At 43.1% G+C, this 12,121-nt stretch overlaps 2 protein-coding genes across 3 annotated transcripts in view; both read left to right on the top strand.

Moving 5' to 3' along the window:
• Nucleotides 1-5,903, top strand: part of sh2d3cb (SH2 domain containing 3Cb) — a 38,872-nt gene extending 32,969 nt beyond the window's left edge. For both annotated transcript variants that reach the window (XM_020595299.1, XM_020595300.1), the window contains 6 exons: nt 20-486; nt 959-1,074; nt 2,048-2,219; nt 2,742-2,853; nt 2,991-3,197; nt 4,754-5,903. In XM_020595299.1, coding sequence (XP_020450955.1) covers nt 20-486; nt 959-1,074; nt 2,048-2,219; nt 2,742-2,853; nt 2,991-3,197; nt 4,754-4,923 — 1,244 coding nt within the window. In that variant the 3' untranslated portion in view covers nt 4,924-5,903. The remainder of the gene's footprint in view (nt 1-19; nt 487-958; nt 1,075-2,047; nt 2,220-2,741; nt 2,854-2,990; nt 3,198-4,753) is intronic.
• Nucleotides 5,904-7,742: 1,839 nt separating this feature from the next.
• On the top strand, nt 7,743-11,815 carry tor2a (torsin family 2, member A). The gene is made up of 5 exons (XM_020595311.1): nt 7,743-7,983; nt 8,478-8,743; nt 8,981-9,156; nt 9,499-9,626; nt 9,957-11,815. The coding sequence occupies exons 1-5, from the start codon at nt 7,863-7,865 to the stop codon at nt 10,199-10,201; spliced, it is 936 nt and encodes a 311-aa protein (XP_020450967.1). The 5' UTR covers nt 7,743-7,862; the 3' UTR covers nt 10,202-11,815.
• Nucleotides 11,816-12,121: the final 306 nt, after the last annotated feature.

The raw sequence follows: 12,121 nt of genomic DNA, 5'->3' as shown, positions 1-12,121 counted from the left end.
TGTTATACTCCATCTGCAGCCCCACTGTCCAGAAGTCCTTGCAGTAGCCAGGCAGTCAGCGTGGCTCCATCCCCGTCCCTCTCCAGGCGCGCCGACCCTGCCCGACCCCTGCCTTCCCCAAAAAACACCCTCCAAAGACAGTCTAACAACAGACCCCAACCTCCTCTGAACCAGGATGCCCCCTCCTCTGATACAGATGGAAGCTGCTACACAGAGCTGTACCCTGGTCCTCAGAGCTACGTGGATAGGCTGTGGGTAAAGGAAGGTTCAGTGGGCACTGATCCACTCAGGGTGGAGGATGGGAACATGTACTTTTCTCCGGTGGTGGAGACGGTCTCTTGTTTCAAACCAAGCAGGTACCAGTCGTCACTGATGCCCAAGGAGAATAAGCCTCTGGAGGTGGGTGTCCTGCGGAGGGTGAAGGAGCTGCTGGCTGAACTTGACCCCAGGGCGGTGGCCAAACACATCACCAAGGCTGACTGCATGGTACGGTTTCATACTGGTCTAATCCTGCTTTTTAAACAAAGGCAAAACATCTAGTAGCTACAGAGCCAGATATTTTTCTCAGGAGCTGGCAGAGACCAAACCAGAGCTTAAAGGCGAGTGAATATTGGCCTTCCATTCATTAGGTGGACATGAACATGAAAGGACAACATGAAAAGGAGCGCTAATGTTGCTCCGGATCTTCTGGATATGTTGATTGGGAACTGTTTGCCTGTTAGCCAGAACAAGTTCATTATGAGGTGATAGCAATGTTGTGTTTTAATGCAATGTTTTCTGATATTTTTGCTCATATAGTTGGAACCTACTAAAGAAAGCAAAGTACACACCTGTTATCAAACGCAGCACACACATATAGGACTACTGTATGTGATGTAGATACAAGGCATTAAATTATATATCCAATAGAAAGACTCACACGAAGCAGACCAATAGTAATGATGTCTGGGTTTTCCAGGTGGCCAGAATTCTGGAGGTGACTCCGGAGGTGCAAAGGATGATGGGAGTTAGTTCTGGGATGGAGCTGCTCACGCTGCCTCATGGGCAACAGCTTAGACTGGACCTGCTGGAGAGGTGAGGAAGTATTCAGAACTCTTTGCCACTTCCACCCACAAATGTGCAGAAAGCCTCCTCCAGCCACTTGGTCCTACAGTCCACACACGGGCACTCAGAGCTGTGACAGTGGTTTCTTTACTGGCCGAGCACAGAACAGAGCCTGCAGAGAGCCTTAGTTACTAAGTACATACTGGGTGTTATATGTAGTAAACAAAACGCTCACACTCTAGAGGCCTAGGTAAGCTCAGGTTTATGTGCTAATACCTTGGATGTTAATACTATAGATGCATCACAAGACCTGGATGCTGGACTCCAAGGTGGCACCTGTTTATTTCAGTGAAAATTACCTGCAAACCACACAAGCCACAAAGGTTTTCTAGCTCCATGCATGTCAGTGCTTCTGCTGCTGCCACACATTCCTTAAAAATGGCTTTTCTAGGGTTTGGGAAAGCTTTGTGGATAAAAAATTCATAATTTGGGGAGTAAATCTTGGTTTTTTTGTAGCTGGAATTGTCCTGCAACAGTTTTAGAGAGGTCTCTTTTAAAGGCAGTCAAAAGGTTTTTCAAGCAGCAGGTGATTTTTTTGGCCAGTGAGACAAATGAGCAGAAATGCTAAGCTGCAGTGCCACATCCAGCCCTTCTTACAGTATAATACAGCCATAGTTAGTACACTGTGCGGCTAACATGCTAAATGTTAGCATATCACTGAATGGTTCAAAACTCACAACACAGAGCAGAGCCCAACAAGCTGAGTTTTCTCAGTTTACACACTCATGATAAACTTTCTTTTTGCTGTACCACCAGGGAAGATCTAAGAACTGTAAAGTTAATCGTGTGGCTGCAGATTGTTAATGATGTTGTTTAGGACAGATGAAAATTGACCTCTTAAAGCAGCATGTGGCTTTTGTGTCCTTCTCATGTTACACTGTATGACTGGGCTATGAGCTAAACTGTAAAGTTCGCATCTCCCCCTCTGTCCACATCCCTGCAGGTTTCATACCATGGCGACCATGTTGGCTGTGCATGTGCTGGGCTGCACAGGCACGAATGAGGAGCGGGCCGGTCTACTTCATAAAATCATCCAAATTGCCGCTGAGCTCAAGAGCACCATGGGCAACATGTTCGGCTTTGCTGCTGTCATGAGAGCCTTAGAGCTGCCACAGGTAGATACACACACAGGCTGGAATTGTGCTCATACCTCTTTTTAGTATCTTTTAGAGTAGTTTTGTCTTTTACTGTAGTGGAGACCGACAGAAAACATAGGAAGAGAGAACAACTGTCCCTGTCTGAGATCAAACCTATTTACAGTGAAGAGGTTAATACATTATGTGTCACAAGGGTGGGAGCAATTGTCATTACTGCCCTAGTCAGTCTGCAGTACAACCTTTTCCCTACTGTACATAAAGAGCAATGAGTACTGTCATACACTGATGATGCTGCCCCATGAGCTTCTTATCTTTCACTGGTGTAACAAAAATACAAGGACTGCTGTCTTAAATACCCTGGGGCCTTATTTATTTATTTACTTAAAATTGAAGCACTGAAATCACGTTTTGGGGGGTGGTGATGGGTGGGGTGGTCAGGTGCTGCGACGGGGCCTGTGCCACCCCCGAGCACCCTCTGGCACCACCCCTGCATCTGGAAGCATTATTTCCAGGATTTAATGGTGATGCTTTGTGCCCCAGGTGTCCCGTCTGGAGCAGACCTGGACGGCTTTGCGACAGCGACACACAGAGGGCGCTATTCTCTACGAGAAAACTCTGAGGCCGTTTATGAAGAGCCTGAACGATGGAAGAGGTAGAGGTTCTCCCAAACTGTGCACCACATGCTGCTGTGAACAAAGCCTGGTTGTATACTGATTCCTGTTGGTCTATTTGCAGACCACAACACAGTTTAAACAAGGAGCACTTACTGTGTGTGTGTCTGTCCCGCAGAAAGCTGTCCACTGTCCAACACCACATTCCCCCACGTCCTCCCTCTCCTGTCCCTGCTGGAGAAGAGTGTGGCAGTGGGCGAGGGGCCTGAGCCATGGGAGACTGTGGAAGCTGGTGTGGATGTGGTCATGTTCCACCTGGGGGCGGCTAGGACCATTGCACAGCTGGGAGGCATCTACCGCTCTAATGCTGAGAGCAAACTACAAGGTAGGAGACGTGAGAAGGGGACAAACTCAGAACTTTAATGTACCGCTGGTCGGTGTTTGGACATTATAGCTATGTCACAATAAATAACCAGATGAAACTATAGTTTAACTAAAGCAGTTAAATTCACAGTACTCCAGCTTCTCCTGTAACCTAGTTCACAGTAGAAGAAGCTTTATTTATTGTCATTGTAACATGTACAACGAAATTATGTTTGGAGCCGAGGGCCCCGGGCCGCTGTGTGCATATACGCCGCCATCACGGGCAACGGGGGTGTTCAGTGTCTTGCCCAAGGACACCTTGACATGTGGACTGCAGGCACTGAGATTCAAACCTTCAACCTTCCGGTTGGGAGACAACTGCTCTACCCACCGTACCACTGTCGCCTCCCCGTTAGTTTGTCATTTGCATTGATTGCACATTGATTAATGCGCTTTTGGGTGGAATCTGAAAGCCATATCCATTTAGGTTGTCCACATGCTATACATAAGAACAGCACAGTTTACTTAGGTCACCCTGTGAAGAGGTAGATGTCAAATACAGGTCAGAGTAAATTGTAGTGGTTAAAGCAAACAAGCTACAGTTAATACAATACAATATGTAATAGAATACAGTGTGTGTGTAGATGACATGTAGTTACTATATGCAGTAGTCAGTTAACTAATTTCTGCAAGCCCTCTGTACTATGTCAGCTTACTGTGTAAAAAGTTTGTGCGTGCTGAAGTAAGAACATTTTGGGTTCATAGCCTGTTTGTTTAACCCATTGGGTCATCTTGATCTGGAGATGACCTGTTAACTAGGTTCGGGACTTGGCAGGGGAGCCAAAATTGAGCAGTGTACAAAATGAGAGGAGATGCTGCTGCAGTAGAGTAGGGTAGTGTAGTGTAGTGTAGTGTGTGTGCATGCGGAAGAAGGACGTTTGAGTGAGACCCCGGCCAGGGGGACGTGACGGACTTGACTGTGCTTATGACTTAAAAGAGACTGACTGACTCTGTGACGGTCTTCTTGTCTAATACTGCAATTATTTCCTGCAGGAATGGTGACTCTGTCCCCTATCATTCAGACTGCTGATTATCTTTCAAAATTGTTGAACCATGTAGTATTATTGTAATAATAAATGATCATTGGCATTTTAGTGATTCGTCTGTGAATTAATTTAGCTCACATCAGGTCCTAGCAACCACAAAATCACAACCAGTCAGTGCTGATGGAAGCTGGCTGTGACAGATTTCTGTCTCTAAGTGACTTAGAGTCTCACTTGTAGCTAAATTATCAATTCACTGAGTGACTCACTGTTAACCAGGGTTACCTGTCCAGCTGTTAGTAAGATTTGCTTTTAAGGAAATATTGAACAGCCTTGTTCTCAGCTCTGTCACATTCAGTTGATTTGTATGAAATTACATTTATCACATCACCCAGGTTTGATTTTTAAAGTAAATAAAGATGGTCAAGGACTCGGGACAAAGGGAGAAACACTGTCTGAAACAATTCTGAACTCTTGAACTGACTGGGGCCTCTGTTGTCCTCTGTTTTCTTTCCACACTGCCGTCATGTTGCAGGTTTCCAGGAGCAGTCTGAACTCCTGGAGCTCTTCCTGACCGACTTCCAGATGAGGCTGCTGTGGGGGAGCAGGGGAGCTGGGGAGAAGCAGGCCCTGCGATACGCCAAGTTTGATCAGGTGCTGACTGCCTTGTCCAACAGACTGGAGCCACCTGTCACTGCACACTGATCCCAGACCCGTGTTGATCACTTTGTTTATCCCAGATGTCCTTGTTCCCATTGCTAGGGAGGACAATCTGTTGGACACTGAGCAGCTTGTCCTGCCTGAATTTCCCTCTGGATCAATAAAGTGTTTATCTATCTACCTATTGATCCCTTGCTCAACTGTTAGGATGCTACAAGGGAGCATATGATGATGTTTCAAACTGACACAGACACATCTGATCTACAGCACTGGAAGGCTGTGGCAGTGCAGCACCAGTGTTGTGGCGTCACAGCTCCTGCTTTGGTCTACATTTGAATTGTTTGTCACAGGCATTTAACATCCTCATTTAACATCAACTTCAATGTTTCAAAGCTTCGGTTCAAGGGTCAGAAATCGGCATGTGATCCCACCACTGTTTTTAATTTAACACGTTTAGTTTTGTTGCCAGAGAACTTTGTCTATCCCACTGTGAACCTAAATGTGAACGCAAGATATCAGTGTAAAAAAGTGGTACTGTACCGGTTTATGCTGAGGTATGGTGATTTCGTTCTGCAGAAAGCCTGAGATCTGTTTTCATGAAAACAGTTACTGAGATGAGGCGGTGCCACAGTCTTGGGTTCATGTATAGGAACGGTTTTATGTGTGTGTCGAGGCTGTACCAACTGTATGTCACTTTGTACAAATTAATAACAGAATAATATTGCAGTAGGATTTTTTATTTGACAAGAATATTTAATGTAATCTGGGCTGAGACGGCTGATGTGCCAGAATCTCACTTCGTTTTGCCTTTGTGTCTTTTTCTTCCTGTTTCCCTCCAAACTGCAGCTGTACAGTTTTTTACATGATCACATCTACTGTATTTGTTATTATCACTGTGGGACTTGGACTGAAGAGTGAACTGAGCTGCCGCACACAAGTATATCACATTTCTTTTACCTTACAGAGAATTCATGTCTAATATTTATCTGAAATGTGAAATGTAAATAAACATATTTACCTCGCTATATACATCTCTCAGTTACATGAGTTTTAAATGATATCCATATTGTAAAATAGAAACCCCTACAGATTTCTCACATTTATTTAAAAAAAAAATTGTTTTTTTTAAACAGACTTCAACATATTATGAACTGTGAGGTCACAGACTGGTGTGTTCTGGTGCAAGGTGGGTTGATCACAAATGTGTCTGGGGGGAGAATATATCACAACAATCTTTACAAACTGGTCACAACTGCTGACTTGCTCTCTCTTGCTGAAACCTGAATCTAACTCTCTCTGTGGTTGTCTAAAAAGGTTTTACTACACTTTGTCATTAAAAAAAACTATATAAAGTTATTTATGTTCAGTTTTTTTCCAGTCAGATAGTTTTTTCTATAAATAGTGAAACCATAAATTTAATGACAGCATTTGTACATAAATGGCACCCTCTGCTGTTTAAATGACATTTTCTTATACTGCACTTTGTTGCCAGTGATGACATACTGTATACTGTACCTAAGTGCATTTCCTCTGCTTGAGCCACATGTACTTTGAGTACTTTCATTGCCACTTGCTGACAATACTTTTGAGGTTTAAATGTTACATTTAAATCATATGCTTGGGGCTCCCTGATAGAGTTAGGGGGCAGCACTTGTGCCACTGCAGCCCGGGTTCAGGTGAGGGTTGCATCAGGAAGGGCATCTGGCGTAAAAGCACATGCCAAATGTCAACATGCAAATCGTCAGTGTGTCAACCCCCTAAACAGGAAAAAAGCTGAAAGTGACGTACAATTTAAATCAGTTGCTCCAAAGTTTGTGTCATGTGAGCTCTTCTACTAAATCAGTGTAGCTGTGTCTCCTTGTTGTACTTTGAGCTATTAGTTTCCCCATTCATCCACTCTCCCTCTAAATTTACCACGTTTTATTTCAATAACTCATCACATAATCAAATACTTAAAAAATTAAAGATATAAAAGATTCTAAAAACAGATGTGTTAGAACTTTTTTATTTCTTTCCTCTCATGTTAATCATCTTGCCACCTCTCAGATTTTCTGTTGCTTTATAACTGATATTGGTCAAACTCATTTTATATCATGCATGTGGCATAACATTTGCATTCATAAAAAGGGGTCCTGTCCTCAGCCTGGATTAAATAAGCAGTGTGACCAAAGTTAACTAAAAAAAGCACTATGTGTGTTCCATTTTTACAAAAAATAAACAATTAGATTCTTAATAACGTGGTTTATAATTTCCTAGAACTAGGGATTTAATTTACTTTTCACATTTATTTGAAATGTGCCACCCCTCTCTGAGTCTGTGCCCCAGATTGGCCACCCCATCCAAACTTTTCTATATTTGCCCCGGTAATATACTCTCTATTACAGCAGTTATGACTTATTCCTGTCTCACTGAAACAGTCCTACACCCACAGTACTGTCCAACTTCTACCTGTGAACATGTTACTTCAGTGATGTATGCACGTATTTATTATCATTACAAACCTTAAGGTTTTAATTGTCTAAAAGTGTCTAAAAGTTGATTTTCTATTGAGTTAGTTGCTAATAAAACTGTTTCTGGCCAAATTAATGTCTCCTGTCCCAAGAGACATGTTTTAATGAAACCAGAGAATTTTGACATATTTTCTTAAAAACACAAAAACTGGTTAACAAAGTAGTTGCGGCCTTTAGTCAATTCATCGAAAAATCGCTGCTGCTGTAATATTTTACCAGATGCTGTGAGCTATGCTTTCTGGACTATGATCCTCCAACGTGTCCTCTGCTACACGCCAGAAGCCATGCTGTCTGGGAAATGTGGTCTTCTTCGTCCTTATTCTTCTTCTGAGGTTTATTGGCAAACAATGTAGTCCACTCTGTCACTTCCTTACATGTCTTTGAAGCCTTCCAGGAAGTAGAAAAAACTACAAACTGTCCGGTCGTGGTCAGAGGGTGTAGCCAGTGTTTTTTGTCTGCCAGTAGGCAGCCAAAATGTTAGGCATCTTGTATGTGCTGTTTTTATTTCATTGTAAACCAGTCTGCTGCGTTTTTCAGAAACTTTACTGCTCCATAGCAGACAGCTGTGACTGCGACTTTAAGCCAAGTATCAGGGGTAAGACCACTTGTTTCTGTCGTGGCTGTTGCTGCTGCTTGTTAGCCAGATAGCTGGGCTAAAAGATTATATTTGTTCAGTACACGTAAGTTAACGTTAAAGAAATTAGTGTCCATGTGCAGAATGGGATAACTAGCTACTGTTTCAGTCTACAATGTTGGCAAAGAGCTAATTAAGACGGATACTGTAATCACTGCTTTGCTAGTTGGCTGTTATGCTAGCTAGCAAAACAAAGGAAGTCCTGCCTGCTGCTCAATGTGGACAATACTTGGAATAAATCATTGTTTTGCAAGGTACAAGCTTTATACCAGAAATGTCTTAATATGTAGTTTTAAAGTGTGACAGAAACAGTTTGTGGATACTTACATGGGAATTATTTGCTAAATGGAAGTAAATATACGTAGCTACTAACAGATTTATTCTATAGTCCCGATAGAACCTAGGTGTGGGTAGTGACATTAAAGGGACTGGTGCCTTTATTTTCTGATAACCAGACCTGGAGTGGGACCTCTACAAGAATGTGTACGGACAACATCTGGCCCAGGACATCGTGTCAGAGGAGGTGGCCAGGTTCCTTCAGAATAAAAGCCCAGATCGGCCCCTGGTGTTGTCCTTCCATGGCTCCTCTGGGACAGGAAAGACGCTGGTCAGCTCCATGCTGGGAAATCACCTGTATGGTTCAGCCATGAGCAGCCCATACGTCCACCAGTTTGTCCCCACGCTGCACTTCCCCTCACCTGAGCTGGTGAAAAAGTACAGGGTAAGTTGCAGTGTGATTTAAATACTGCTTAGAGAAGTGATGAGTGATTACAGGTTTAAAATTGCTTTACATAAAATAAGAAGAAAATAATAAATGTGTTGTGAGATAAAATGAGATGCTAAGAAGGAGATTTTGTTCAGATTAAATAAATGCTAAACAACTGTAACTTCTAGAAACAGGAACATTTGCACCTTTGCAGCTGATCTCACAACTATATTTCCCTCCTTTGGTTTGCAGGAGGAGCTAAAGAGCTGGGTGCAGGGGAACGTGACGGAGTGCGCTCGCTCCGTCTTCATTTTTGATGAAATGGAGAAGATGCCTTCAGGTCTCATTGATGTCCTGGAGCCCTTCCTCGGTCCGTCCCACGTTGTGTTTCGCACCAATTACCGCAAGGCCATCTACATCTTCATCAGGTACATACTCACACTGTCGACATCAGCTGCAGCACAACATTAACCATCTCTCTGTCATTTTGTTAAGCTTTTTTTTTCTCTGATAATGTGACAGTGTTGTCGTTCTCAGTAAAATTATAATCCAGTGCTTATGCCTCTTTGTAAGTTGGTATGAAACCAAATGGTGTCGACTTTAATTTTTCTGACTTTCAGAAACAAATGATCTGACATTTTATCCAAACTGAATGTGCAGAAAGGGGCGAGGTTTCTCTCTCAGGGATACTTCAGCAGAATCAGTCAGCATCACTTGCCTGGTAGACAGCACTGACTTCGACAGGTCTTTGAAATCTCTCTTCCCTGCAGCACCACAGGAGAGGAGGTGATTAACAAAGTGGCCCTGGAGAACCGGCAGGCTGGACGGGACAGAGAGGAGATCAGGTTGGCCGATCTGGAGGAGGCCATCGCACAGGCAGCTTATAGCAGCAACATGAGTAAGTGCAGTCTAATTGTGATGGGCACACTTCACTGTTTTCAAACATTTTTCGACTGAGCTGGAAAATATGTGCAATGTTTCAGACAGTAACCGACTTTTTCACTGTTCTGTCAGTTTATATTTATTTGGTACACAGTAATATTCTGCAGAAGACGCTAATCCTCAGTGCGCTGCAGTGGTGCATAAGCATGAGCTAAATGTTGGACACAGACATAAACGGCTGCTGGTCTGTGGTCAGTTGATCAGATGAGCTAATTGGCCAGTTTATTACTGTACAAGCTCAGATACACAACTGTTAAATGAAACTGACATGACTCTCTGTCTCCAGGCGGCTTCTACCAGTCCAGCATCATCCAGAAGAATCTCATCACCTGCTTCGTACCCTTCCTGCCGCTGAGCCGACGCCACATTGAGCGCTGCGCCCACTCACAGCTCTGCCAGCAAGGCCGCTGTGGCCGCAGTGATGTGGTGGAGGCAGTAGGGGGCGACATGATCTACACTCCCATCCAGGGACAGTATTTCTCCACAACTGGCTGTAAGGCCATCCCTGCAAAAATCAACTTCTTCCTGTGAGCTGAGGGCAGGATGTTTGTTGATTTTTAAGGAGTGAAAGGGAAACTCCTCTGGAGGTGAGTCAGTGAAAAGAAACTGACTTGGTTTCTGTCATGTGGAGGTCAGAGGTCACAGAAACATCTGTGGAGCAGGCAAGGATTCAGAGTCAAGGACGTTTCCTTCACTTGGAATCACGGGAATCGAACTCAGCCCTCTGGACTCAAAGCAGTTGTGTCTGAGTTTTCCTGAAGACATCGTTGATCTAGCAGTGATAATTCCCTTAGTTTTATTCAGCATCTGAACTACTGTAGGTTTCGTACCCCACACTACCTCAGACCCAGTTCTGCCTTTAATCCATGAGCTTGAAGTTCATTTCAGTTTTTTAACTTTATTTTTATGTTTCTTATTTATCCAGTCATTTTCTCAGCCCCACCTTCTCTCACATTCAGATAGATAGATAGGAAACCTCTGGCTTAGCAGCAGGCGTCCACAGCAGACCCTGCCTGAAGCAGCTGGTATCCTGCTCATCTGTTAGCTGGCTAACAGCAGTAGAGAGGAGCTTACCCTCTTTTCTCACTGGTGCAGATTTTCTGCTTTGTCTTCACAGTTTGGGATTTTTACTAAGAGGAATCAGTGTTTCCCTAAAAGGAACCAGAGGTCTCAAATAGATTTTAATATGTCTGAATGTTTTAAACTGTGGAGAACAAAGCTGCAAATGTTAAAGAGAGACTTGAAGTTTTGTTGAGCTCATCCTTCTACTAAACCTTGAGAAAGCACCAAAAATATTTTCTGAGTGAAGAGCTTTGGCTGGATTATGAAAGATTTTTGGCTTTTTCTAAACAGAGATGGAATCTGAGCTCACTGTTTGAAAGTGTAAAAACACTAGAATCACCAAGTGATTGGGGTGTACAGTACATAACCCCATGTCAGACTGAGACAGAACTACGCCTCCAGTTAAATCAGGAGTTTTAGGGCTGATGTTTTGGCTTGTGTCATCACTGTTGCTAAACCAGATCTGACAAGTAATATATACAGTATTCATAATGACATCTACAAATACTTAAGAACTAAATTATTAATATCTCAGCTCCCTCAGTAATGCACCTTATGGTTCCACTCAACATTTAGTTTTTCTCTAAAGAACAATGTACACTATCAGTAAGTGTTTTACTTCTGGAAGGTTGGACTGGGATGAAAATATCAAACCACACTAAGGTCCTGTTTCAAGAGTGTCCAGACTTTTTAAAATGATGAGAGAAGAAAGCTAAAGCAGGTGAATTTTACTTACATCACTGCTCCTGCCACCAGGTGGCAGTAAAGACTTCATTTTACCAAGAGGGGGGGAGAGGAGGCAGAGTTCACCTGCAGCTCGGTGCATTCTCAGGCAGTTCTGTAAAAAAACAATGAGTTTGTTTCTTTAGATAAAATGCATCATAGACACACTCAGACTGCACTTTATGGAGGATACAAAGGACCGGATCATGAAGAACAGTTTGTTTCACTATGCTTTTTTGGGGGAAAGTGTGTGATGAGAAATCAGGACGCTGCTGCCAAAAAATTAAATAGTTAACGAATGTAAATGATTCATCCCTTGTTGTATTAAAAGGAAACACTGTGTGAAGAACTGCAGCTGCTAGTAAGAATTAAAATGCAAATAAAATCAAGCTTAATTGAATGTACACGGGCAGTACATGAAGGTGAATTTCTCACTGGAGCAAAGACGCACAGACTCAATACCAGACTGAGTATCGACACATGCTGCAGACACACACAATTAACTGTAACACACAGTACTTCTTTACTGTCAGTGTTGCCAAAGAGTAAAGCAGTCCTCAGGAGAGCTATTCATTTTCCAGATGAAACCATCAGTTTGCAGATTGATTTCTTTTCTTCCAGCCAGTTATTGCTTTCAGTTAATTTCAGTGAAAGTAAACTGGCAGA

This window comes from Monopterus albus, unplaced genomic scaffold (genome assembly GCF_001952655.1).
Source record: "Monopterus albus unplaced genomic scaffold, M_albus_1.0 scaffold26.1, whole genome shotgun sequence".
Taxonomy (NCBI): domain Eukaryota; kingdom Metazoa; phylum Chordata; class Actinopteri; order Synbranchiformes; family Synbranchidae; genus Monopterus; species Monopterus albus.
Note: the sequence above shows the minus strand (reverse complement) of the source record. Positions and strands in the feature narration are given on the sequence as shown.

Coding starts and splice junctions, on each gene's coding strand:
- tor2a (XM_020595311.1), top strand. CDS start 7,863: ATGTTAGGCATCTTGTATGTGCTGTTTTTATTTCATTGTAAACCAGTC. Junction 8,744..8,980: donor AGCTGGTGAAAAAGTACAGG/GTAAGTTGCAGT, acceptor TTTGGTTTGCAG/GAGGAGCTAAAGAGCTGGGT. Junction 9,627..9,956: donor AGCTTATAGCAGCAACATGA/GTAAGTGCAGTC, acceptor CTCTGTCTCCAG/GCGGCTTCTACCAGTCCAGC.